At 40.4% G+C, this 27,773-nt stretch overlaps 3 protein-coding genes across 3 annotated transcripts; 2 read left to right on the plus strand and 1 right to left on the minus strand.

The window, feature by feature from the left end:
* The first annotated feature begins 11,964 nt into the window (after positions 1-11,964).
* Positions 11,965-17,609, plus strand: LOC118287692 (regulator of G-protein signaling 20). Its single transcript, XM_035613134.2, has 5 exons — positions 11,965-12,043; positions 12,886-13,046; positions 15,196-15,279; positions 15,387-15,621; positions 16,717-17,609. The coding sequence occupies exons 2-5, from the start codon at positions 12,889-12,891 to the stop codon at positions 16,903-16,905; spliced, it is 666 nt and encodes a 221-aa protein (XP_035469027.1). The 5' UTR covers positions 11,965-12,043; positions 12,886-12,888; the 3' UTR covers positions 16,906-17,609.
* Positions 17,610-18,210: 601 nt separating this feature from the next.
* lypla1 (lysophospholipase 1) lies at positions 18,211-22,927 on the minus strand. Its single transcript, XM_035613132.1, has 9 exons — positions 22,787-22,927; positions 22,614-22,645; positions 21,887-21,952; positions 21,751-21,798; positions 21,584-21,654; positions 21,399-21,472; positions 19,151-19,252; positions 18,737-18,913; positions 18,211-18,646 (listed from the first exon to the last, which is right to left on the minus strand). The coding sequence occupies exons 1-9, from the start codon at positions 22,853-22,855 to the stop codon at positions 18,587-18,589; spliced, it is 699 nt and encodes a 232-aa protein (XP_035469025.1). The 5' UTR covers positions 22,856-22,927; the 3' UTR covers positions 18,211-18,586.
* A 497-nt stretch (positions 22,928-23,424) lies between these two features.
* On the plus strand, positions 23,425-27,272 carry mrpl15 (mitochondrial ribosomal protein L15). The gene is made up of 5 exons (XM_035613131.2): positions 23,425-23,683; positions 23,813-23,970; positions 25,552-25,717; positions 26,534-26,657; positions 26,760-27,272. Exons 1-5 carry the CDS (start codon positions 23,579-23,581, stop codon positions 27,095-27,097), a joined length of 891 nt encoding a protein of 296 aa, XP_035469024.1. The 5' UTR covers positions 23,425-23,578; the 3' UTR covers positions 27,098-27,272.
* The last annotated feature ends 501 nt before the right edge of the window (positions 27,273-27,773 follow it).

Consider the following 27,773-nt stretch of genomic DNA (forward strand, 5'->3'; position numbering starts at 1 on the left):
TTTTCAGTAGTTTTTGTGACATTTCCCTGGGCAAATGTTTCAGCTTCAGTCACACTATGTATGTTTTAAACACAAGATAAGACTTTGAAAATAGGGTTAGACAGAAATGTTAGCTAACTTACTTTTCTTTTTTATATCTACTTACTTTTATTTCTGCTTAAAGCTCATGCTAATTAAAGATAGAGAGCCAATTCATGTGAGTCCCCACAGAATGGATTTCTTGACTTGGGCTCCAGTTCTGACTCATCTCCAGATCATTGATTCCACTAAAATGACTTCAGCATACAAGAGACTGACCAGGCTCTCACTCACTGCTCAATCAAGGTTATTCCAGTGAACAGAGGCTGAGCACATGGAGGATTAAAAGAAAATTATTGAAAAAAGGACCTCAGCAAATTATGTCAGTGCTACTTTCCATTAATCTCTGCAAAAGGGACCTAAAATCATTTAAACCACCTTTTAAAATGCCGACATTTGATTTTCCTCGAGAATTGTGTTTGGCTTGAACCAAAAGAGAACCCTTGTAGCCTCAATCTTGTCCAATCAAGTATCCATGACACAAATGTACTTGTGACCCAAACAGTTATCAGCATATATGTCTACATTTTCTCATTGTCCCACAAGAATCAGAATTAGCTCCCCTGCTATTTACTTTATACAGGGACAACATAATTTGCATGTGCCTCCCAACACTATGACATTTTGCTTTTGAAAAATAAATCTGTTTTATGAGAAGACAATGCTATTTTAAAGGTTTATTCAGGTAAAGGCAATTAAAAAGATATTAACCATTGCCAGGAGGACAATAATACATGTGAAAAATATATATTTTTCCCTGTGTCGTTTAGCTTTGATGACTTATATGTTTTCACAAGTGTATAGTATAGTAAATACTTAGGATGAATAGCAGATTGTCCTATAAACGAAAGTTTTAATTTTATGTTGGATTTGTTTATACAAGAACAGAGGTTGTTTCTCATTTCAAAACATAAAAACACATTGTACTGTGTTTACTGGGTTACAGTACATATTTACAAGAAACTTCCTCTGTACAATTGAAATTATCATATAAATTTACATGCAGTAAAAATGAATTAACCACAAACAACGGAAATCTTGGATGACGCCAAACTCCTCTGGGTCCAGCACCTAAAAGAATAAAGTCATGCCTCAAGAACTAAACGGCCAATTTCTGCAATTAGAATCAAAAAAGTACTTTTACACTGGATATGAATCACCATGACTCACTGGCAGTGTACAAAAACCCAACAAATGACTAAACAAACATGACACTGGACTTCTGAATGCAAAATATAATTTAGGATGATTTTTAAAGGGGAAGTTAGCGATCTCGGGAAAATCTTGTCTCTCTCTCTCTGATTTAACTGCACTGACGGGCTGCGAATCCCCAGCTTTGGGTATGGGAGACCGATGCACTTACCACAAGATATATAAAAGAAAGTGAAATTATGATATGATGAAATCATCTTAGATGTATAAGTTGTAAGAATTAATGATTGCACTAAACAAGCCTACAAATAAGATAACCAGGGCTGGCCTGAGCTAAAGCTAAATTTGCATAGTGATTTTTACCCTCACATCTGTTCCTGGGGTAATTTACATTTTTACATGTAAACAACTGTAACTGACATTATTTTGTTGATTTAATAACACATTTTATTAGTGCATTTTGTACAGATTATCAACACAGCAGTATAAGACATTGTTTAGGTTTAGTGGCAGTCATTATTAATAATATCAATCATAATCCATCTATACGCATAAAATTCAAGCATCACAACCTTTCTATGTGTAGCACAACTTTTTGAAAATGTTACACCATTTACAGCAACTATTTCTTATTTTTCTACTATTTTTTGCCTTTGTACTGCAGCATGCATAATTTAGCTACTAGTGCTGCCGGAAAATTTAAAGTATTCCTTCACACATTCTGTTTCTGATAATACAGCTTTACATTATCTCTCTCTCTGTCTCTCTCTCTATATATATATATATATATATATATATATATATATTTCCAGTAATGAAAGATTAAGACTTTTCCTTGACAATGCAACATATTTAGACCAACTGGAAAGAAGGAGGTGAAAGGAGAGACCCTGGTTCTTTCTTCTCATCCTTCTTCTTCTTACTGCCTCAGTGCTTCAATATATCAGCAAGCATCACTGTCTCAGTCCAATTATTTTGGAGGAACATATTCCATGTCTCCTAACCTTGATTTTATTCCTGAGAGATTTCTAATTAGTCGCTGTATTTTCCACATTGTGTCCACAGGAGACGAGTTGAAACAGAGTAATGGAGGAGGGAGAACATTAAACCTTAAAAGGCTTCCGGACAAATGTCGAAGACAGTGAGCAGCCACCTGACTGGCCTTGCTGAAAATATCAAGATGTATGGCGTTTCTAAAGAGCTCTACAGGATGTATGAGACAGGGAGGTGGGGGATGCATAACCTCAGTTTATTATGGTAATATTATGAGTCAGACGCCAACTGGAACCAGAGGGTGATTCTCCAAATGATTATATATTTAATGAAGAAAAAAACATCAAAGAATCAAAAAATTTATATTTTTATGATTGTGTTTTTACTTGCTGCTGTTTACTAGAGAACGAGACGTGAATACGAAGAACCTCCGTCTTTGTCACTCCATTACCTGCTCTCTGTGCTTCTCATTACAGCCTCTTCCCCTGGGAGTGCAGAAGTCACACGTACTCTGACTGCAGGGCTATTGTGTTGGATAACTGTTTGTTATTGTTCCCCCCTGAGTCTGTATCCTGGTAGAGCACTTTTAACACTTATAGGATGGAATGGAATAGCAATTGGCACAGCATTTAGAATCATATACACTATATTACTAATATATTGGGCATACAATGTATTTGGAAAGCTATTAAAACCCCTTAAATTTTACATTTCATGTTGCAGCTTTATGTTAAAATAATAAAATATAACATTTCTCCCTAACAGTCTACAAATTCAGTATTTATAACCCCCCTGACAGGCCATAGTCTGGACATCAGTTGAGAAGAGTTGAACCAAAGAGTGATCCTTTTTCCTTGTTGGATTGTGTCATTGAAGGAATTGTTGAGGCCTGAATAAGTAAAAGTAACCAAAGTAACTAAAAAATTTGACAAACAAAGGAAATGAAATAAAAAGAAATATTTCTTTCTTTCATATCCCTTTAATCCCCTTCTGACCTCTCACATTTAGCTCATCCACTGTGGAAACAGTTCCAACAGCTTGGAAAAGTCTCTTTCCTGTTTCAACATAACAGTTTTCCCGTTCACAAACCAACACCCATAAAGAAACGGTTTACCAAGTTTGGTCTGGAAGAAATTGTTTGGCCACAATCCCACTTAAATACTCCAGGATGAATAATGGAGGCTGTCATTGCAGAATTTTAATTGCCAAAATGTCATCATGCAGGTGTCCTGTTTGGGTATCCAAAGCTAAAACATGCAATATGTATGTATTAATACAGAATAAGCATATTCACAGAGCTGGTATGTGTTGGAAGCATTATTCACAATGCATGAAGAAAGAGTATGCGTTGCACTATGCAGCCAGGAAACATCCATTTTTAATTCAAGAAAAATTTAAGATTAATGCTCAACTGCAAATCCTGGAAAAGTATTATTCCTCATGCTTCCACCTCCCTGCTGCAAATCGTCATAGAGTGCCTGTGACAGCATGTTGCTTACCGTAACACACCACAAACAAATAAGTCATTGGAAATGACAGCAATAACCAAAACTTTAGATGTCTATGAATGGCCCAAAGGAAAACAATTTATTCACTCTCAAAATTCCCTATCCCACTATCATTTTATCAAAATGATAGTGTCAGAATGAAGGAGAATGATGGGCAACTTTTCATTGCTAAAAGCAATCTCTTGTAAGTATAAGGGTATGTTAAAATAAAGCTACTAAGTTGCTTGCCATATTTTTTTCTCCTTCTCCTATCAGTGGTAAAAATTAACTGAGCACATTTATTCTAGTACTAATCAGTTTTCAGGTACTTTATTTTAGGAATGTCCCGATCCGATATTCCATATCAGTATCGGGGCAAAATTGGCTAAAAAGACTGGATTGGATATCGATCCGATACACTGCAGTAAACATACCAAATAAATGCCTATTTACATATCTACTAAGCCTTGAACGACATTTCGGCATGATATTTACTGTATATGTTAATTTATTATTATTTAATTAACAGTTTACAGTTCAATTTCTGCCAAAAGTTCTGTGAGACATTAAAACAGAAGTATTCCATAACTCTGTCATGTTGCTGGCTATGTATGTCTTTCTTTAGGGGAGTTGATTATTTGTCTTACAGTTGAGTATGAGGTTTTAGATTGCTTATGAGGTTAAGCAAAGTGCATCCTGAACAATGCATTATTAATATTTTATTTATGAGTAGGGAAAAGATTGTATCAGATTAGTATGCGATCGGTATCGGTAGATATTCAAGGTTGCAGGATTGGTATCGGATCGGACACAAAAAAGTGGTATCGTCCCATCCCTACTTTATTTACTCCACTACAGCTTAAAGGCGACTGTTGCTCCTTCTACTCCTTGCAGATTAATAACAAAACATAAGATAATGATGATCCGGTGGAGAAATTCAAGGGCTATCAAGCAGTGGATAAAAAAATATTAAAATCACCTCCACCTACCCAGCTACACAAAGCTTATACATGAGGCTAATCTTTTAAGTAAAATGTTGAATGTCCTATTTATGACCTGCATCTGAGTCTGACTGGTTTGAAAAAAAAACCCCATAATCAAGTCAAATCTGTCAGCAGAAGATCTGATTTACTCTCAAGATGACTTTGCCTACATGCAACAGCCCAGAACAGCCAAAATTGCTGTGGTGCTTTGTAGGATAACCATTTAATCAGAGCCAGATAAAAACAAAAGATGAGGAGTCATTATAGCGTAAAACCTGTGGCTCTGAGATAAACTCAAGAGGAAGCCTCACAGTACATAGATATACTTTAAATTGCAAAGCAAAAGAGTGAAAAACAATTACTTTTGAGCCTCAACTCAATGAAAGATTTCATTCACTGGCATGACTTGTAAAGAATCAAGCCCCAGACTGGGAGAACAGGAAAGATAATATCTAGAGTGAATGCTACTGCACATTTAGTGCGTTCCACTCTGCTGGGAACTGCCTCAGCAGACAGCATGCTGCGTGATTTACTGAATGTTTTTTTGGAAGGCTGGATCCTTTTGTCTGCAAGGCTTCAAGTTTTCAAACTAATACTGCATTATATTTGGAAATGATACACCTACAGTAGAGGTATAGATCTACTGACAGTTTGTAGGGGCTTAGACCCGTGTACGAAGATTGAATGAATCATACATGCTCTTAAACGTATGTTCCAGCTGTAGATCACATAAACCGTTTTCTCACCAGAGAGCAGGGTCCATTAAAAAGGGGTCCATTAAAAAGGCAATTCCTTTCAAAGATTACTGTGGCTGCAAGATGTGTGATTTATTATGGGGCTCGGGCAGAGAGACTTGTGTATATTTGATTTGTTTTACAGCTGTTTCACTCTTATATAGTGAAAGGGGATGGATATTCCTCCTCTAGTGCAATCACCATTTAGCATATTTCCAATGTCATATTTGCAGCTTCAGCTGAAGTGGATGATATCACTCCAAAATGTGTTGTGCACTGACAGTGGAGAGTAGGAGTAAGACAATTGATTCAGTTAGATTAGCTTTCCACCATGTGTGTTCAGGAGATATATATGCTCTAGTGAGATAAATAAATTCAATTTTGGTCGATCTATCCAGCAGCAGAATATTTAAGGGGTACATTCATTAAAGGTAAGATGCCTCCTAATTACAAACAAATGTCACCCGGTATGGTGGGGTTCTTTTCTTATACCAGTAAAGATACCACTGCAGAGGAAATGGACAACCACCAGTAAAGTTCACAAACAATTTATTTATAGTTAATTGTGACTAAAAAAACTATACTAAGACCATTCAAAAACAGGCAGCCAGACAGACTGTTTCAAAGACTTAAAATGGCTGCATCACCAGGCACTAAATACAGTCCAAAAATAAATGATAAAAGATGTCCTTTAAAAGAGTCTGCGAAAGGGGCCTTTGAGGGTGGAAAAATAGTCACCAGGGCGAGTACAAAGGAAACAAGGGGGCGTCGTTCCTTCCCGGTGCCATTCCATGCGTCGTGACACAGCCTCACCAGTGCGTCTTGGTACGCCTCACCTAACCGTCTTTGTACACTGCGCCGCGCTGCTGTGGGAGAGAGAGTGCACTTAGGCTATGGATGTACTGGGATCAAGTCCTCACACGCTTGATCCTCCTACTGGTTCACTTTCCCTTACTTAGATTTCGTGCTCCTTGAACCAGTTCTTTGCTCTGCGTCTGGCCGATCAGTACATCCGTGCGTCCATTTCTCCAGCCTCGAGTGCGTCCTCTTCTCCCCCTCCGTTGGCTGCCTGTTCCTGGCCTTGCTCCGTCCATTATTCCTTTCCTCTGTCTACCCCCAGTTTTTAAAAAGGGCATGCCCTTTGCCTGCCAGCCAATCTCCAGTCCTGAGGGGTGTGTCTCTATTAGGCACAGCTGATTCCCATCACATTGACTTCATTAGGAAAACAAATGTCCGCAAACTGCATGCAATAAAATTATCAGAATCACAACAGCAAATACAATAATTAGTATAGATAACTGGCTGGAGGTAACCAAAAATTTGCTCTCTGTGAGTGATGCACAATAGGTTGTTCTGGTTCACCAACAGGGCTGCTTTTTTACCTGGAGGGTCAGGTGGTTCACCCTGACCAGAGTCTCTTGCAGGCATTGCTTGTTGGATGGTGCTTGTGATTTAGCCAGGGTGCCATAAGGTGGGTGGAGGCAACTGGTATGAGTGATCGGCAGCTGGGGGTTCTCTAAAGGCCAAGGTCGGAGGTTATTGTGGTGAACTATGCATACCACCACAAATGACTCTGGGGTCCACCTTAGGGTCAACTTCCCCCTGGCTCTCCTCCTGATGTTGCGCACCATCACCCGCTCACCTGGAAGGGGATTTTAGCCTGCCCGACCTTTATTACGGGCCTGATCCTGTTCTTGTTGGTTCTGGGCCTGTCTCTATGCTGCCTGATATGCCTGATGCTGTTTGACCCAGCCCTGCAGTGTGTGTAGCTCTATATTAGGACTCAGGCCAGTGACCCGATCTACTGGCAATCTGCAGTGCCTTCCGAATACCACATAGTGTGGGGTCATGCCTGTTGTGCTGTGGATGGTGTTGTTGTACGCTTGGTTGAGAGCTGACAACTAGTTGGGCCACTGTGGTTGTTCGGACTCCGTAAGGGAGCTTAACAGTCTCAGCAAAGTCTGATTAAACCTCTCACATGCTCCATTTCCCTAGGGGTGATATGCTGTCATGCATGGCATCCATAGAGCTGGCAAAGCTGGACCACTAAGGAGAACTCGAAGGCCGGCCCCCTGTCCGTCAGGAAGCGTTCAGGGCAGCCAAATGTCTGGATAAGGCTGCTGTACAGGATTCGGGCTTATGTGTCTGCTGGCTGGTCTTTAGTGGATACTGCAAGAGCAAATTTAGAGAACAGGTTAGTTATCACCAATATGTATGGGTACCTGTCCTCCTGAGGTCCCAGGAAGAGGTAATCCAACCCCACTGGGATAGGAGGTAGTAATGGGCACTAGAGGAGCCCATCCTTCGGGTCCAGCTTTGGCACAGACACACTGCAGGCACACCTCTGTCCACTCTTTTACGTCCTGAGACATCCGAGGCCAGTAACATTGCTGCCATAGTTCTGCTAGGGTCCTCTCGCTGCTGGGGTATCCCTTCCCATCATGATATGCTCTCCATACTTCTTGAGCTTCCTGCTATGGACAATCACCTGGAACATCTCATGCCCAGTCTCCCTGCACCATCTTCCCAGTACATCATTCCTCAACATGACTTTATCCCACTCTCTCAGCAGCTGCTTCATATATGGTGATGTTGAACCACATACCTCAGGCGGGGATAGTTGTTGTTCCCTCCACTGCCTTATCTGGAGAAAGTTGGGGTCCAGGGTCTGGCGTTACTCCCAGGTTCTGTCTCCTCCCACCAGGATCTTGTCCACATGCACTCTCTGTTCTGTCAACCTGGACAAAGCATCAGGATTTTTATTTTGTGCCTGTTGAGGAATTTTTGTCTATTCTCCCTGAGAAACTCTAAGGATTAGTCTTCTCAGGCACCAAGCAAGGCCATCTTATCTTTGGCAAGCCGAAACAATCTGAGAGCAGCTGAAGTCTCTCGTGAGGTGTCATAGTCTCGGGGAGATGACATTACTCAAAGCTAAATAAACTACAGAGACTGGGGATGGGCAGACGAATATTGAAGTCTCTTCAATATTGAGCTTCAATAAAAAATACTTCTTCTTAAGACAACCATGTTTTCATCTTCCTGAATCAGCATCCACACCATCAATTATTCCATTTCAGTGCCGCTGGTCAATATTTAATAGTGAGTTCCACTGCTCCCAGCCGGGCTGTCTCAAGGTGTAACAGCGGGGTGTTATCTGTGAAAACATTGATTTCTGCACCATAGTCTTTGAATTTTTCTGTAACAGCCCACTTCAGGTCCAGCAGCTCCAGTTTGAAGGAGCTGTAGTTTTGGTCATTGCGCTCTGTGGGGTGTAGGCTGCAACTGGCATAAGCAGTTTCTCTTTCATGCTTCCTTGCTCCTGTGCCAGTACTGCCCCCAAGCCCTTAAAACTGGTGTATGGGTACAGACTGATTGGTTGAGAGATGTCGGCGTAGGCTAAGACTGGAGTGTTTAACAGGGCTCCTTTTAACTGATCAAAAGCCTTCTGGCACTCTGGGGACCAGCAAATTGAGGCAGTATTTTTCTCATGTGTGGTGGAACCACGTGTCAGAGCATTTAGTGATGTTGCAATTTTTGAAAAGGCAAGTATAAAACGGCGGAAGTACCCACCAAAGCCAAGGAAAGATCTCACCTGCTTCACTGTCTGGGGAACTGGACAGTCTCTCACACCTCTTCCAAGTGGCGAAAATGGCTGTCAAAGTCAGGGGAGAACACAACAAATATTAAAAATATTAAAATAAAATTATGGGCATCACTCACTTGCTACAAACAGCCGATTTTCCATCAATAGTTGGAGCACTAACCTGATGCATTGCTGATGTTCTTTCATGTCACGTGAGAACATTAGTATGTTGTCCAGGTACACAAAGATGCATCTGTTGAGCATGTCTCTAAGGACATCATTTACCAAGGCCTGGAAGACAGCATGGGTGTTGGCGAGGCCAAAAGGGCATGACGAGGGACTCAAAGTGACCGAGGGGGGTATTGAAGGCTGTTTTCCACACTTCCCCCTTTCAGATGCGAATCAGGTGGTGGGCATTTAGGAGGTCCAGTTTTGAAAAGACCTAAGCTGAGTGAAAGGGCTCAAATGCAGGATGTATGAGGGGGAGAGGATTTTTTTTTTTACAGTTATATCATTCAGTCCACTGATATCGATGCGTCTCAGGGCGGGAGAGGTTGTACAGCCGACTGGTGGGTAAGGGGGCTCCAGGAAGAAGGTCGATGGCACAATCATAGGGGCGATGAGGGGGGAAAGACTGTGCCCGCTGCTGGCTAAAAACCTCAGCTAAGTCGTGGTACTCAGAGGCCACAAGGGACAGGTCGGGTTTAGGTGGGTTGATAATGGGAGGAAAGTGAGCAGGAGTTCGAGCTGAGCGAAGACATTTGGCGAGGCAGAAAGAACTTCAACTGATGATTGAGGTGGTGGTCCAGTCAAGGTGGGGGCTGTGGAGCCGAAGCCAGGGCTGACCTAACACTACAGGGACATGAGGAGAAGTGATGACGAGATTAACATTCTTGGGTATTATAATACGTGATACCAGAGATGCATCAATAAAATTGTCATCTGAGTCAATTAAAGCAGTTGCTCACTGTTTACGTGGAGCTGGGCCTGGAAGTCATATGGCTCACCAGAATCTCCTCATGTTTTAATGAGCCTAGTCTTTTGGTTGCTGGGGGCAAGCAGCGAGGAGGTGGCATATCTGGCCTCAATAAAAATAGAGGACATCCTGAAGCTGTCTCTGTCTTTCCGCCTGGGTCAGACGAGCCTGGCAAACTGTTGACTCGTGTTCTCCCTACGTCGTTCCCTGAGCCTATTGTCTAGACGAGATTCTTGACATTTATGTCAGATTCATTACTAGCCGTTAATTTGTCTTCCATAGTTTCGGATAATCCATTCAAAAATATTGCCTGTAAAGCTCAACCACACTCAGCTGCCAGGATTCTACGGTATAATCAGAAACTGGATTGAAGCCCTGTCGCAGATTTATCAGCCTACTGCCGGCAGGGACGCTGGAAGACGGTCAGAGTTAGGCGTGCTCAAGTTCATTCATAGCCTTCGTATATTCAAATTTTTGTGCTGTTATGTTATTAATGACTGTGCTTCAAGTTGGACCGGTCACTGGGAACCTGAGGCTGAAGCTTGGACTGCTGTAAACCCTAGAAGACCGATATCTCCGTCTCCTTCTAGTGCATCCATTAACCTCATGGAATGGGGCCTGGGGAGTACCACTAGATCAGAGTCAGAAAAACCCTCAACCAGTTTGAAAGCAGGTTGAGTAGGTTGAGAGTCTTGCAGAGAGATAGCAGGCCTGATGCTAGCCGACTAGGAGGTTGGCTGGAGTCTAGCAGAAAGGAAAAACACAGCTCTGCCTCACAGAGGCAAAATGTGCCTACAAAAATTGAATTGAACCATCTGGAAAGTTTAGTGGGGAGATGTGTCTTTTATGCTGACAATAGACATCTGAAAGTGACAAGGAGTTTGTTGTATTAAAGTCCTATAGGGTTTGGTAACCACTGGTTTTGTCTTTGACATTGTATTTCATTTTAATTTGGATTGTAGAAATATATTGGTCCAAAAATATTACGTTGCCCTTTGAAATATGGTAGAGAAGTAGAAAATATAGCATCAAATAGAAACACACATTCACATTCACTTGTGAATATATTTTATTTCTACCCCAGGATGAATACTATTGTGTAGGCAGGCCATATTGACAAGAAAATTGAATAGTTAATGAATTAGCCTATTAAATTTTTTTTTATAATAATCAATATAATTTGAATAGCTATAGATATAATCTGATTTTTAAAAGAGGACTGGATTTCACAGATGGAGTAGGCTATTTCTTAAGCTATTTCTGAAGCCCAACTCTGCATGGGACATGCTGTACAGCCTTGAAACCAAACAGAAACCATGCAGGTTTTGGTTTTATAATCCAGTCTCAAGACAATGTCTGTCTTTTTTTTAACACACATTTCAAGTTTTAGCTGTTTTGACTTCACTGGATTCCACATTTTGGGGCTCCAGCCAGGTGTTTATATAGATCGCCACTTCCCTCTCGTGGACACGGGTGGTACTGTGCCTCCTGGGCGCATAAAGAAAGTTGAAGTTGCAGATGTGAAAATGTGCGTTTCCAGATGTTTGATTGAATTATTCAGAGCTTTAGCGTCCAGACATTTTGCTCATGCACGGTAGGAATGCGTCATTACCGAGAGCCCACAGCCTAATAGCAAACCACATCAGAGTGTGTCTTGTAATATGCTGTGTGGGGTTTGAGGATAGATAAAAACAAAAACAAATAATGAATGAAGGAATAAATAAATAAATGCACAGAAATAAAACATCTTCATCGTTTAGCAACTTAAGTAGAAATTATCCAAACAGCAGAATGTTCATGCATAAAACAATAAACGAATCAGTAATTAACTACAAAGATCTTGGTATAATATGCAATCGACGACCAGCTTTCTTTCACAGCGCAGTGCACATTGTGTTCGGGCCGTTTATGCACGGGCGCAGAAGGAAAATAATATTTTCACACTTGCAGGAAACGCATGCGCGTAGAGAAAGCCAACTGGATTGTGTCCAGCCGAGGCAGGCGGATGTGATCGGACCAAAAAAATTCACCTTTATTCTGGCATTCATGGTGACACAGTGAGTACACGTTTATATCAGATTGTTCGAAGGTGTAGGCCTCTTAAAATCATAATTTGAAGAAAGAAAACGCGTGTCTGTGCATCTTCTTTTTTTAGAATAAGGCGGATAATTCCATGATTCAGTGAGGCTGGAACATCTTATCTGGATATTGGACAATTCCTGTACATTATAATCTGCATTTTAATGAGGAAATCGATGATTGATGATTGAATCGGTGTAAATATTTGCATATATGCTGCTTTTGTCGCCTTAAAAGAATACAAATCATCTGACTGCACTCTAAATTATCAGCTTTCCCGATCAAATCATTTCATAATGCTTATAGAAATGGCCGCATGCTGCTTGCTTTAGGGTGACTCGACCATTGCGGGCGTCGCGTGTGTCCTCCGGAGGATGGGACTGATGGATGCGATCGCTGCGGTCCAAGAGTAACGCCTCATCCCTCTCAGACTGAGAGAGGAAGGTTGCTGCTCACCAATATTTGGTTTTGTTACGTTCAGCAATCGAGCACTCGAGCTGATGCACTGAAATATCTGAACCTAAACGCACGACACTTTGTGTCTTGATCAAAAAATATGGATCGTTGATTGAGGCTGCACAGAAGCGCTTCCTCGCTGAATTAGATTGACCAAGGTTTTAATGGTGCATCAACCAAATGTAACTCACTGTGTTCCATGAGGAAGATGCAGAACTGCTTGGATCTGCACCTTCTGTCAGATCTTTAAGATTCTGTTGGATTGTCATGCTTGTGTATGAGAGTATGAGAGATGCTCCGGTTCAATGCGGTAATACTCTTATAGTAAAAACGTCGCCCCTCCCCGGCACATCTCTCCTTGCAGTCCATGGGCTCAGAGCGGGTGGAGATGCGCAAGAGACAGATGCAGGTTCATCAGGAAGCAGCTGCCAGTGTCCTCCAAGCGCGCCACAGAATGGGAAACACCCCCACAGACGCCTCGAACGCCTGCTGCTTCTGCTGGTGCTGTTGCTGTAGCTGCTCCTGGTAAAAACACTCCATTCCCCCTTCCCACACTTGCAGGGCCAAGATGGGAGACACGTGGTCCTATGGCACGGGGGTGGGGGGTAGCCAAGTGTGTCTTTCTCCACAATGATTTTACGGAATGATTACTGAACACATTCTAGGTTGAAGTGGTGGTTTGGGGATATTATTTTGCAGTCATTGCCCATCCATCCCTTACAGATAGGGATGGAAGTACTGTACAGATACTGCAGTTGATGTGTCATATTTCTGAGAAAGTGTAATCGCTGTTTCGAAACAAGAGCAGTGTAAAATAATGTAATTATAATAATGAGTACAACTTGAAGAATTGTTTGGTTAATCGATTTTTCAATATACAGGATCTGCAACAATTTGATTTCAATGTCATTTTATAAGTAAAAATTGGATCATGCATTGGATTATATATTAGGTTACTGTTGGTCTGACACCAGATTTTGATCTAAATAATCTGCTGATGAAACGAAAATAAAAGTTGCAGTCAAACAAAATACTTTAGAGTGGTCTGCTTTAGGCAGTTGTAACGGTTAAGTCAGTGTTACATGGATAATGACTATTCTATTTCATGTAGCATAAATTTTTCATGCAATGCACCATCTTTGCTATACCTCAAATATGAGAGGATAGGAAATGTAACCCCAAACAGTGGTTTTGACATATTTAAGATAAAGGATATCAGTTCATTTTTATCATACACTAAATAAATCCTTCCTCGATGACTGATGGGAGTCTATAAAAACCATTATGCATGACAATGTCAGATAAATCTAATGTCATGTTACTTTACCAAGTATATAATGTAGAAATGCATCAACGTTTTTGTTTTTATTAATTGATTTACTGTCCTGACCGTCATACTGCTTTAGTGCATTTCAATATGTTTTTATATATATTAATCATTTAAAGCCTAAAACTAGTTTGGATTATTTATTTTTTTTTAAGGAAGAAACTATGCTGGTAGATGGAATATTTTTCTGTGTTTTCTCTGTCACACAGATATGCAACCTGTGTGTTTAGGTGCTATGTGAGCTAGCAGCATGCTGCATCATTTTATAATATGACGCTGTCACTCTTTTGATTTAGTAGATCAACAGATAATACAGCTTCCCTTTTGCCTCCATCATACAGTACATTCAAGAAACAGTGCAGCTCACACCATGATCCTAGATAAACAGCTTCACATTGGTCCTGTGACCCACGGTGGGTCTCATTAGATGGAGGCCTCTGGGTTTTCATCTGTTTTGGAATTATCAACCGATTACTCAAGCTTCCTATGAGCACAGTCAACCTGTTGTGTGCAGAACATGGTCGAGTTAATTCATACACTGGGGATGAGTAAAAGTTTTTTTCTCTACATCTATGTCAATTCCATCTAATTGTTGCACAGCTACAACAGCCATATTCCCAGATGGGGCGGCTCACAGTGGACCCTTACCTGAACCAATTAGTCAACAGCCAGCTGCTACATCAGGTATTGGGAACATTTTAATTACACAGTGATCCCCTCAGGACAAGGTGGACAGTTGACACACTTAACTAAATATGCAAACATTCCCAGTGGATCATCCTCGATCTACTGTAGGTGTTCTGTTAATTGAATGTGGAAAACATAACAGAAGTAATACACAGGGTCTCTGCCACACTGTAAAATAGTAAATGTGTGTATGTCTGTTGTCTCCAACATAACAGATTATGGAGTTATATTGGACAAACAATTATGAGCAGTCCAATCAAAAAGTGATGTTTCCTTAAAAGATCATATCATCAGGAGGACTTTTAGAGGCATGAAATGGCAGAAATGAGAGAAGAGTTGTACAAAAAAATGACTACGGTTTTGTGTACAGAAATGTCTTTTTCAATTTGTATCCCATTAATGGTTTTGTAATGTTCATTTGTCTGCATATTATTGGCCATGCTGTTAAAGACATATCATGCAGTTTTTCAGGCGAGCTTAGACATAACCCATATTTATGCATTATTTTTAGGAGGAAAAGCTGACATTTAAAGCACTCAAGAGCTATTTTGAATGCTCTACTACAATATCCTGCTGTCAAATCAAACCTGCCTGACAAGTTACCTTAAATAGCCTTATAAACAAAGCAAAATAACTTTCACTGTGTTTTTTTTCTTCCAGTTTGACTGTAAGGAGTGAGGATGAGACAATTCAGAGATCCACTTTCGAACGCAGGACAGAGGGAACAACTAACTGCGAAGAAAGGTAATAGATATACACTGTAAATCTTCATTTTCAAAAAAGCATTGAAAAGCAGCATACAGAGTGGCATTATTAGGAGAATAAAACAACAATGAACCTTTATTTTTAAGCCCAAAGCCTACTCTGGATGATGCCCGCGCCTGGTCGATGACATTTGAAAAGGTGATGAAAAGTGCAGCGGGTCGCAGCTGTTTCAGGCACTTCCTACGGACAGAATTCAGTGAGGAAAACATGATGTTCTGGCTCGCCTGTGAAGAACTCAAAAAGGAGACCAACAAGACTGTGGTGGAGGAGAAAGTCCGTAAAATATACGAGGACTTCATCTCAATCCTTTCCCCAAAAGAGGTGAGACACCAATGCAGGGACATTAGCTCAACTCTGTTAGTCTATCAGCAGAAAATGTTTCATCAAGTAACTTGATAATAATTGATTAATCTTTAGGGTTAGTTATCAAGGATATGATGGTATGGCTGTGGTCCTTTCTGAGAGATGTTTTAAATAATGGCTCAACATTAGTTTTTCTTTTTGACTGGACTGTAATGGCCAATACCCCACAGAAGCCACTGTCTGTCCCAGACTGACTGAGTGATGAAGTTACACCATTGTTGACAGGGTGTTAGAAGTTGTGTGCCAATTCAGGGCCACATCCTTTGGAGGCTGAATTTTAAGACCAACTGGGTGACAATGGTAAATAGGATGACCCGCATTTGGATCCACTGACTACGTCCATTTTTACATACAGTCTATGGCTGAGACGAGCAAACTCGTGAAAAAATTAATTGGCATGAGCGTCTTTTATAATGACATGATTCTACACACAATGATAGAGTTGGTGGTAGCATGCACCATCACAATTGGTTGGAGTTCTATCAATAAAACATAGAAGAGGAAGAAGAAGGAAGAGTAGTAGTCGTAGTAGAGGGGAGTGGATTTCCTGTGAATATTCTTCCTTCTTTAAATTACATATATTCTTGTTGGTGTATTATGTTAATACAATGTTTTTGACAACAAAGAACATTGACTATTGGCTGTACAAAACTGCTCTAAAACCTTTGTCTGTTTTTCTCTCTTTGTTGTTGTTGTTTTTAATGATTTTAGTACACTGGCTGGTCGGCACCATTTTTTTGTTTTTGATTTACAGAGCCAGGGCTGTGCCGAAAACCCAGATTTAATGGCACACACACAAAATTACAGCTAGCGGACCACAAGGACATATTTGCTTATTTTTACTAAAAGTGTATTGGATTAATATTCCTTAAATAGCCCTCTAAAGGGCATTTTAAGCCAAAGTCAGTGTGCATTAAACCATAATGAAATGTCCATTTACATACCCTTTATTTTCCTGTTGATAATCAATTGATTAAGTAACTCATCACCTTATATATATGATGTAATTATATTTAATTGATCATCCCTCTTTTGTCTCCTCATCTTCTCCAGGTCAGTCTGGATTCTCGCGTTCGAGAGGTGATAAACCGCAACATGCTGGAGCCAACCTCGCATACTTTTGACGACGCTCAGCAGCAGATCTACACACTGATGCAGAGAGACTCGTACCCCCGCTTCATAAACTCAGCGGCATACACAGATCTGCTGAAGAGCCTAGAGGAGCCTCCCCCTGAGCCATAGACTCTCCACTGCCACACTTAGCTTTTCAAAATGGAGCATGCATCCCACCCAAAGGAGTTTTGTGTTCCCATTGGGAGTCCTGCTATTTAGAGAAAGACAGCAAAAAGAACACTTCCCAAAAAACTTATTCATCCAGCAGTAACTGCTGTTTATTTACCCATGATTAGCTTACCAATCACCAAACCAGAACAAATGCTAAGTTCAGCATGGTACATATCTATATTTTTATATACTCCCTGGCGCCTGACATTGCACTTTTCTACCTTGTTTCATGAGGGAAAGCATGTATCTGTGAGCACTGCATTTGTATTTAGGTATATTGTGAGCCTTAATGCATATACAGTTCTTGTAGAAACTAGTAGTCATTTAACAATTAATAAAGAAGAAGGAAAGTGCCTTGGAAAAAGATCCTCTACACTAGCACCTTTGGTCTAACAAGAATGGTGCAACATTGAAATCATATGTTGGTGCTTTCAGCTCTTGTCAAAGATAACAAATGTTACATCTCAATGAGCTGATATCTGAAAATAGATCGTCTGTGTTTCAATACTGTGATATTAGTCATTCTATATACAAAATTTTGTAAAAAGGGAAAATTTAACTGAAATGATATGACCATGACCACTTATATATTTCTGTATTTAAAAAGGCATTTGTGTGAATTCTCACAATTTAAATAAAGCACAATCATATGTTTTTGCCATCATGTGTCATTAACATTCACAAAATAATTGTTTTCTTTCTTATTGAAATGCATTTGATATGTTTATTACATAGACTGCCTCTCAAGCTGCTTTAATTTTATACTTTTAATGTGGTCTGCATATGTGCTTTGTTTAGAAGTCATTTATGTTAAATAGGTTTGGCAAATTATTTTTTGATTGATATGTCAAAATAATGATTATGTTACAAAAAGTTGAAAAAAAATAGTCTTCAAATTAGCTATTTCTTTTGCTGGCAAATTCAGAAAACATCTAAATTATAATAATTTCAGGCAGCGGATAGGTCACTCGGTTGAGCTGGTGCCCAATGTATGGAGGCTAGAATCCTGCTGCCTTCCATAATCTCTCTCTCCCCCTTTCGCACCTTCAGCTGTCCTGTCAATAAGGCTAAAAAAAAAAAAAAAAAAATCTTATAAAAAATTATAATAATTTCAAGAATATAAAATCAGGAATTACTTAAATCTGGTTAGAAAGAATGAACAAACAATTGTTTGGTGTTTTTGCTTGATAAATGCCATAATTGATCAGGCAAATTAATCACCAAAGAAACTAACTTTACTACTAATACATACGACAAGATTAATTAAGAAATTTAACAACAGGCCATTTATTTTAAGATAGTGAGTGGTAAACCATAAAGTATAGCCCTAGTTATTCCAGTACATATATTTCCTGCAGGTAATGGCTTTTCTCAGTGGCAAATAGCTTTACAATCAAGCAACTAATGTTACTCTACTGTAAGACTAAGAATCGTGTGTGGCTCCAGGTCAGGATGGAGCATCTTTTCAATCATGCCTCCTCTCGGCTAACGTGTAGCAGTCCGTCTTGTCTGGCTCTATGAGTAGCAGCGTGGTTTTACTGTCAAGTAAGTTGGTGGTTCCTCAAGTCCACCGAGTCACAATGGAGTCAGTCCCATAGGACTCTGATGGTGCTGTGCAGTTGTACAGATACTCCTGAGTTTATTCATCACTGATGGGAGGAAGCTGCCTCTCTATGAACCGTTTGATGTCCACCATTTCCTGGAAAGATACGCAAGAGAACAAAAATATATATACTACAGAATGCAACTAAGGTTTCCAGGGTCAAAATGTAACTTTACCCACACCGACCTCTGGACAGGCGTTATGAGGTAGACCTCGATATGACTTGAAGGTGATGTTGGCAGGATTTATGAGACTTTTCATCTTCTCTGCTGTCTGGCTGCCAAATATAAAAGGGACCAGGGGGTCAGCATCCCCATGGCATTGCAAGACATACATGTCCTTGTTAGCAATGTTGGCAGATGCCTGAGGATAAAAGAGATTAGGATTATTCATATCATCTGATTATGACAGATTATGACTTTGCTGTGAGACATCACTAAACCTAAATTCAATACAAAGAAATACTACACTATATAATGAACATTATATTTCTGAGCAATTAAAAACTGGCATAATGTAATTAACTATTACTGAATTTGCATTTAAGACACTGAACATCTAAAAAGCAAAGGTGCCGTTGAGTAATCATCCATTTTATACCTGAGGAAAGGAGTTGCGGAGAGGAAGCCAGCAGCTGAGTGCAACCACTCCAGCAAGTTTCTGCTGAGTTGTCAGAGCAGTGTAGAGAGACAACGCTCCACCCTGGAAAAACCAACCAACACGAAACATTAATTCCCCTACAGTAAGTTATTACTATTAGACAGAACAAGCATATCATAACAGCAAGCATTCCAGTTGTCTATTGCAGGAAAAAACAACCCCCAACAGCTATTCTCTATTATGTCATTATTTTAAACTATTTTGAGTTTTGGCCATTGACAACTGTGTGTGCGTGTCTGTGTGTGTGTGTGTGTGTGTGTGTCTGTGTGTGTGTGTGTGTGTGTGTGTGTGTGTGCGTGTGCGTGTGGGTGTGGGTGTGCATGTTGGAGCTGCACAAAGCGACACTGCCAACTTGTTTTTTTGACCTTGTGGTCGATATTGAAAGGAATAGCTCAGGGGTTTATGTATCCAAATTATTTCTTGGCCAGGCACAACAACTTCATGGAGTCTCTGCTGCTGGTTGTCTAGCAACTGCAAAGAAGCAAGAAATAGTCTTGCATAAAATCCACAGTGGAGAAACAAAATGCTGTTTTTCTCTCTCTTTACTTATCGATTAAACCAACGGCATATAGAATGTTGATGAATGAGCTTTGAGGTGCTGGTTGGTTGATTTAGTTCACTTTGCATGGGTCATGGCGTTTCCCCCTGTAGCATAATGCCTTGGACACACTACACGATTTTCAAAGTGGTAAGATCGGTGTACCGTTCATACTACACAAAGTGCTGTCTTGTAATCGCGAGGCTTTCAGACGTGCTGTTTGCACTACGTGACTCATTGGCGACACGGGGTCACACACTACGCGATCCTTCACCAGGAGAAATGTCTCCAAAGTACGTTTTGTCTTGAAAACACACGAGAAAATATGCGATGCAGGCGCTAAACAAGTCACTTCCACGAGGGACGTCAGAAAGAAACCATGGTGTCCAATATATTGCAGAATACTCTTATGTCGAAAGGTCAGAAACAGGAAGCGGTTTGGGCAGACGCTTTCTGTGTTGTGTGGATGGAGAGAAATAACGATGAGAAACAAGCCTTGCGAATAGTCATGGTTTGTTCAGAAACACGGAAAAGGCAAAGGCAGATAATATGGGTGAAGAGTGTTGTTGTGTTGTTGTGCTACAGTTCCTCCCCCGGGTTTCCAGGTTGACGCTCTCACTGCCTGTCACATCACAGCTCACACAGGAGATGGGCTCCCCGACACGTCCAGATATTTAGCCTACTAGATATCTGGCAGACGTCAGCGAGGCCTCGGCAAATCACTTTGATCGCGTCGTTGGTAGTTAACACATGATTTGCCGGCGAGCGGAAAACAGACTTAAAATCATGTCGTTTGAACTCGGCATAAGCTAACCAGATGCTGGCTGTAACATCATATTTAGACATTAGAAAGGGTTTTATCTTCTCATGAGATATGTATGAGTCCAACAACACGTTACCGACAAAACGATAAGAATGAGCACGTTCATTGGTTCAACGCTTGCTCATACGTATTGTAACGTCTCCTGGAACTCTAAAGATGGCGGACAATCGACTTAACATTTCACATATTTTCTTTGATTTTACACTTTAAAACTATTTAAATGCTGTGTTAGCTTCAATCACGGTTAGCATTATAACCTATCAAAATGAAGAATATATTGGTTTTAAAAACAAATAATCACTTCATCTTTATAATGTCAACATAGGTAACTCTCTTCTTTAGCTTTTCCACCAGATTTTAATTTCTGCCAGAGGAAACGGAACACTCCAGAGAAGAAGGTGCAGATAATGCACCTATTATACTGGTTTCCAACCGCAGGAAACGTAAATACAAATCTACTGTACAAAAAGACACATTGCGATCTCTTATCGTGTTGTGTCCCTACAACACGGCCGCAACCATAGCTCCTTCTCATCTGACTCTCACTCCGAAAGCCGAGATGTTCAACATTTGTCTGAATCTTACATGCAATTTCTGCCAGCCCTTTCAATTCTCATTAAATTATGTTTGACTCATGTGCTTTAATTTAATTTATTAACAATGAAAGTCCTGTTTATCAAAAATTCTGTATTTTAAGAGTCTGTCCCTTGAAAATTGCAGATATCTGTTGGATTTGGTTATTTGAATACATTTTGCACATAAGCAGTGAATCAGAATTAAAAAAACTGTGTTATGTAATGCATCATCTGCATACGTGCCACACATACCTGTGAAAAACCACCCAGGATAATTCTGTGTGACGGTATTCCATTCCTCACTTCTTGGTCTATCAAGGCTTTAACTGTGGGGAAATCAACACGTAAAAGAAAACAAAAACACATAGACAAACTCTATGAAAATGCTACACATTATTCACAGAATTACAAAGTTTCAATCAATTAAATAGACGTACTGTTCTGTGACGCTCTTTTAATACCAGTCTCATCTTCATTTGCATCAGGGCTCAACCCATAGATATCAAACCTATTAATGAGCAAATGATTGTGAGAGAATGTGAATCCATGTGAATGTGACAACCAAACAGTCCATTCAGATATGTTCAAATACAGTGACACTTACCAGGAAGGCATGGACATTCTCATGTTTAAAGACACAGGCATGGTGGGACTGCAACCATGAGAGAAAAGACTATCACTATTTGGCTTGAAGAGTTGCAGACACCCTGTGTAACTTTTTGGCTTGTGCGAATACTTACGCATGTGGACAGATGTATTTCACGTGTGGTATCCTGATGCCTGTGAAAGCCTCTGCCCAGCCATGCCTGTGGTGTTGGACAACATTAAACCAGAGAAGTACTCTGATCTGTTAATACTCACTCATCAGTACAGGTCATGAATTTAAATATATATAAACAGACTAACGTAAAACTACTCATCATGTAGAATGAGCTATTTCCTATGTTGTATTTTTGGATTAAAATCATTAATTCATTAATATGTACATTACGTGACTTTAGTGTTGCAGCTGGTAAAAGTGGGGTTTATTTCCTAGACTAAATAGATAGCATAGCTATAAATGAATAATAGATACTTGAATAAGTACACACTTATTTAATCCCACCCCTTCACCATAAATCATAGTTAATTAGCAAACAGGCTTTCTCAGTCATATAAAATTATTCAAGAATTCAAAAAATTAAATTAGATGAAAAAGAAAAAGGCAAACTAAGAAAGAATAACCTTCATCCCTGAAGGTGATTATTTATTATGATAGGTTAATTATCTTAACCTATAACAATAATGTGACATAATATATTGACTATATTTTGTATTATGCATCAGAAACAGCAAAGTAACTAGAAAACAAAGTTTACTTATAAATATTGTACAATCAATGTACAATCTTTTTGCTTCTGTGAATGACAGTTACTAATGATTCTTAAAACAGTGTAGAAAAAAAAAAGTAAAAAGAGAAATACATACCCAGTATCACCAAGTCCATGCAGAAATATCACCTGTAAAATGAACCACAAGACAATGGACACAGTCAGGTTCGAGGCAGGATGTGGCAGCTGTCTTGTGTGTAGCTAAGCGCTTATTGTTGGAGGTAACAGCAATCTAGAGAGCGAGTGCACAGTTTCCCCCGGGGAGCTCACCGCTGCAGTGGCTTTCCGGGCTGCAGGCACAATGGCAGGTAAAGGCGCCGACATGTTATTGCCGCACATACAGCGCTGAGGCAGCTGATGTGAGAAGAGAAGAGCGCTGCTGTTAGCTGCTCACGATGTGCCGCGACTGTCAGTCTGTGTCGCTCTGGGTCCAACTCTGGCTGTCAAGTACCGACCAGCCGACGGACAAATGGCGGCCGAAGACGGAGGTCGGCGTCCACCAGCCTCGTTTCACCGGCGGCAAGTCGAAGACTTATTTTGGGAAGTTGAAGTTGTGAAAGACAACACGGACACGGGTCGGTCCGAACGCGAAGACTCGACTCGACGCGACTCGCCAGCGGTCCTGACCCTCGTGCCACCGCCCCCCACGCAACGCGAATGGCGGTCTTCAGAGGTCCTTCAGGAATAAAAAGCCGAGATTGGTTCGTTGGGATGTCAATCAGGGCTGCGTCAATAACTGTTAAATCCTCGACAATTACAGCAAAGCACACTTCGACACTACAATGAGATTAACAATATAATAATCGGTCTGTTTACCTGTGAACTATTTAGTCATGTTCGCTTATCTACCTATATCATACTTAAATGCAATGATACTTCAAAAAGTCTACGGAATCAGACAGAAAAACCCCAGCTTCACAGCAACAGTATTTTGACTGTCGTTGTTTTATTTTGAAACGTTGACGAGCAGACAACAAGTACTTCCTCTCACTCCTGTCACGTGACCCTGGTGTCCTTGGTTTAGCTAGCTTTAGCTAGCTTTGACATGTGAGCAGCACAAACATGTCTTTCCCGAAAAAACCTGGCAGCAAAGCGTTAGATGTTTTACAGAACCTTCCTCGCATAAGTCTAGCGAACTTGCGGCCTGAACCAGGAGCCAAAAAGACGGTAAGATTTTATTTTACATCTCTTATAATTGTCTCTGGCAGCAGGGGTTTTCTAACATCGCCAGTTAGCATGTTTTATCCTATGTAAGAAAGTGGATAGGAAGAACAAATCGCTCATTTTTCTATACAGGCTCCGCGACGGGGTAGAGGACAGCATGGTGGCAACAGAAGCGGCCGAGGTCATAAAGGACAGCGACAGAGAGGCAACCGGCCTCGGCTGGGGTTTGAGGGGGGCCAGACGCCGTTTTATCTGGCTATTCCAAAATATGGCTTCAATGAAGGACACAGGTAAAAGTCGGTCACATCCTGCGCCTGTTAACTAACCACCGATTTTTGGGGGGGTCTAAATGTCTATGTTGTTACATGTAAACCAAATACATAATTGTATACATTAAAGCTGCTGTCGGTAGGATTGAGAGAAGTGTGGACATAGTCTCAGAATTCAAAATCCAACGACTCCAGCTCCCTCCCCCTCCGCTGCACCTCGGTTCCTCCTGCACGATTTAGCACAGGTGCTTACAGAAATAATTCAGATGAAAATTTGGAGATTTTAAAGTGACTTGCGTGGAGGTTTTCCACTTATCTTATTTCACGGAAATGGAATTAGCGGTGTGCCACCATAAAGTGTCCCCTGTTGGCTGCGGTTTGCAACTTTACCACTAGATGCCGCCAGAAAAGTATAAATAATTATAAACTGGGGCTTTAAATGGGCAGTAAGCGATTATTAAGCAAAACACGTTTTGTAAAGATTTCCTCACGGTCCGTTAGCCATCGGTTCTGTGTGCGCACTGAAAAAAAATATATCTATTCAGCTCATCCCTGGCCCTGTTAATGGAAAACAAATCAAATGGTGCAGGCTGCACCAACAACACTGCGAGTGCAGTTTGTAAACATCACTCGTCAACACCTTAAGGGACATTTCAACCTGACCTGAACCAAAAAAGTGCAGGGAGCTGTCAGCAGCCTTATAATGAAGTTGAACAAACAAACATACACCGAACATTGATAAAGTCCAGAGAGTAGTGACTGTGGCGGCATCAGAGCCAAAGAGCGCAATTTAAAATGATATTATCTTATCGGCAAATCGGCTTAAAAAATGACCGATAATCATGAAAATGGTGACTATCGAACGACCCCTACTAATAATATGTTGCATGGCTCTGAGTTGATGAGGGTGCAAGTGTAAAACTACCACCCAATGAGTGTCAGCCTTAACTCTTGGTCATGGTGCATCTGGTAGCAACAACAGTCCTGCAGGTACAAAAAGTTATTTTCACCCAAACGTAGATGCAAGTTATACCAGGTTCACTGTGTTTATTAAAAAAAGAAAATTCACACTTTCTTATTTGTATTACTTTTGTTAATGGAGCCCTGGAAGGCACAGGGAAGAAGAAGTAAAAAAGATGTACTTTTGCGAGATCTTGCAAAAGCTGAACTGTCTAGAACTGTCAAAAAGTCAATACACTTTGCGACGAGAGTGTCTGCTTGTGTCAGTAGTTCAGATGTCTCTCACTTATGTTAAAACCCTTTCTACTGCCAAGCACTGATTTAATGTCTTTATATTTGAGGCCAATCCCAAAATAAAAACTCTATACACCTCTCCCACGGGCGTGTGTGCTCCGCTGCTGTGTCTGTGGAGATTCTCATTCATCCAGGTCATTGTTTTCCTTGAGGGAGTTGATTCAGGAGCAACTGGACTTGGTTGTTATTTCTTCAAGAATTTCACCTTCATCCAAGAGGCTTATTCGGTTCTTGGATAAGAGGTGAAACGTCTTCAAGAGATTATAACCAAGTCCAGTTACTCCGCACATTGTTGTACTCCTAAATTATTTCAACCAGTTGACAACATGTTTGTGTGCCCCTCCTCAGTCGGCGTCCTCAGTACCAGCCTCTGTCTTTAAAGCGACTACAGTACCTGATCGATTTGGGACGAGTAGACACAACCCAGCCCATAGACCTGACCCAGCTGGTAAACGCCAGAGGGGTGACAATACAGCCTCTGAAGAGGGACTATGGAGTCCAGCTTGTTGACGAGGTAATCGCTGTATGCCTAAACATATTTTTGATCATGGACTATTTCCACAATTGTCATGGGTCATAGGAGCTCCAAGAAATTACATTTTTTGCCATCTCACAGTGTCAAAATAACACATTACCTTTACTCTTTATCTCTCAAGGTTGTTAAAGTGTGTTTGTTCTCAACAAGAGAAGCATGTTAGATGTAAGTTACATTGGCTAACCAGAGAGACATTTTATATTTTACCAGAGGAAATTTGTTTCATAGTAAAATGAGACCTGATTACAGTGTTTTCTGGAGGCTAAACAGGATTATTAATTTCTCTGAACATTGAAAGTGGCTTCAAGAATAAGAATGTTTCCTGCACTCGGATATCTAAAATACTACCAACTGCAGTGAAGGACATCTTGGAGGAAAATACTTATAAATATTTTAGATAAATATTTTCTGTAATGGCAGTTGCCGAAAAGCTTGTTAGCGTCATTATTACTATGAAGATATAAGTTGAATAATTTTTACATGCATGCAAGGAAAATATGTAATGCTGACAAGAAACACCATTTGGTAATCTGATTAAAGTTAGAACAATTGTAGTTAAAAGTGTAAAGGGCTCATAAAAGTGCACATGTAAGTATAAAAGCCTAAATTGGATAGTTCAATTGTTGAATAATGAAACCAGGCACTCAGGATTAGGATCACTTTGAACATGATGTGCCAGTAGGTGGCGCCACATGACAGTGTTGTCCCTGTGATAGACACGACTCAAGATGTTGCTGTTGACCCCTGTTTTTCACTCTGCACTGTCACAAGTTCATCATCTCTGTTCTGTTCCAGGGTGAAGATATTTTTGCTGCAAAAATCCACATTGAGGTTCAGAGAGCTTCTGAAGGAGCCATAGCTGCTATTGAGAGGAACGGAGGCGTGATCACGACCAGTTTCTATGATCCCATAAGTCTTGGTAATTAATGAGTCATCAGTCTTGTGCACTCACTCATCTTATAGCATTTTATTTTAATGCATTTCAAATAAGACGCTTTAAAATTAATTTCAAATTTTGCAGGGATTGTCATCAAGCCGGTCCCGTTTTTCTTGCGTGGGCAGCCTATTCCAAAGCGCATGTTACCAGGACAGGATATGGTCCCGTACTACACAGATGCTGGAAACCGTGGTTACTTAGCAGACTGTGAGAAAATCCAGCAGGCCCGGCTAGCCCTGGCACAGAAGTATGGATATATTTTGCCAGACATTTCAAAGGATGAACTGTATCACATGCTCTCCATGAGGAAGGATGTTCGACAGATCTTCTTTGGCCTTGCTCCAGGCTGGGTTGTTAACATGTCGGAGAAGAAAATACTGAAACCAACTGATGAGAAACTGCTGAAATATTACAGTTCATAGGTGCGAAGGGTAAAAATAAATATGTACAATATGTAACAACCAGAAAATGCTTTTGCGTGTTGAAACAAACAGGTAAAATATAGGATATGTTTCCAATTTATATTAAAAAAAAATGTGGGAAAAAATTCTGTGTTTAAGAAGAAGATATTGTCATTAAACTTTATCTTGAAAACTACATTTTCCAATATCTTGGTGTTTGGATGGCATAACTTTGGGTGTTATAAATTCTGTACAGTATATTTACAATATGAGTAATGGCACAGTCATGAGTACTCCTCTTATTGGCCAACATCTGACAACTCTGTGTCAAAGCATATAACCGGCCTGTGCTGCATGATGGAAGGAACGTGAACTTTAACAGGTGAGGGGGAAATAAGGAAAATAAGATAACTCAAAGAATGAAAACAGGAAACATATGCCTGGTGATGTGTGTTACTTGTGAAATGAGTTGCCTAGGCCCTAGAAGGGGAGTTTGAAATTAGTCATAGGCAGCTGTATCCTGGTATGGACGTTCAAAAGACCCCCCCACCCCCCTCTTCTTGGAATACAATCACAGGCAAACCCATATATACAACTTTGCCCGGTTATGCGTTAGAGACACAAATTGACATTAGGAAATATTTCTCCTCTGGTATCTAATGAAATCACTATGACTTAACACTTGAGTTTATGATGC

This window comes from Scophthalmus maximus, chromosome 16, assembly GCF_022379125.1.
Source record: "Scophthalmus maximus strain ysfricsl-2021 chromosome 16, ASM2237912v1, whole genome shotgun sequence".
Lineage (NCBI taxonomy): Eukaryota > Metazoa > Chordata > Actinopteri > Pleuronectiformes > Scophthalmidae > Scophthalmus > Scophthalmus maximus.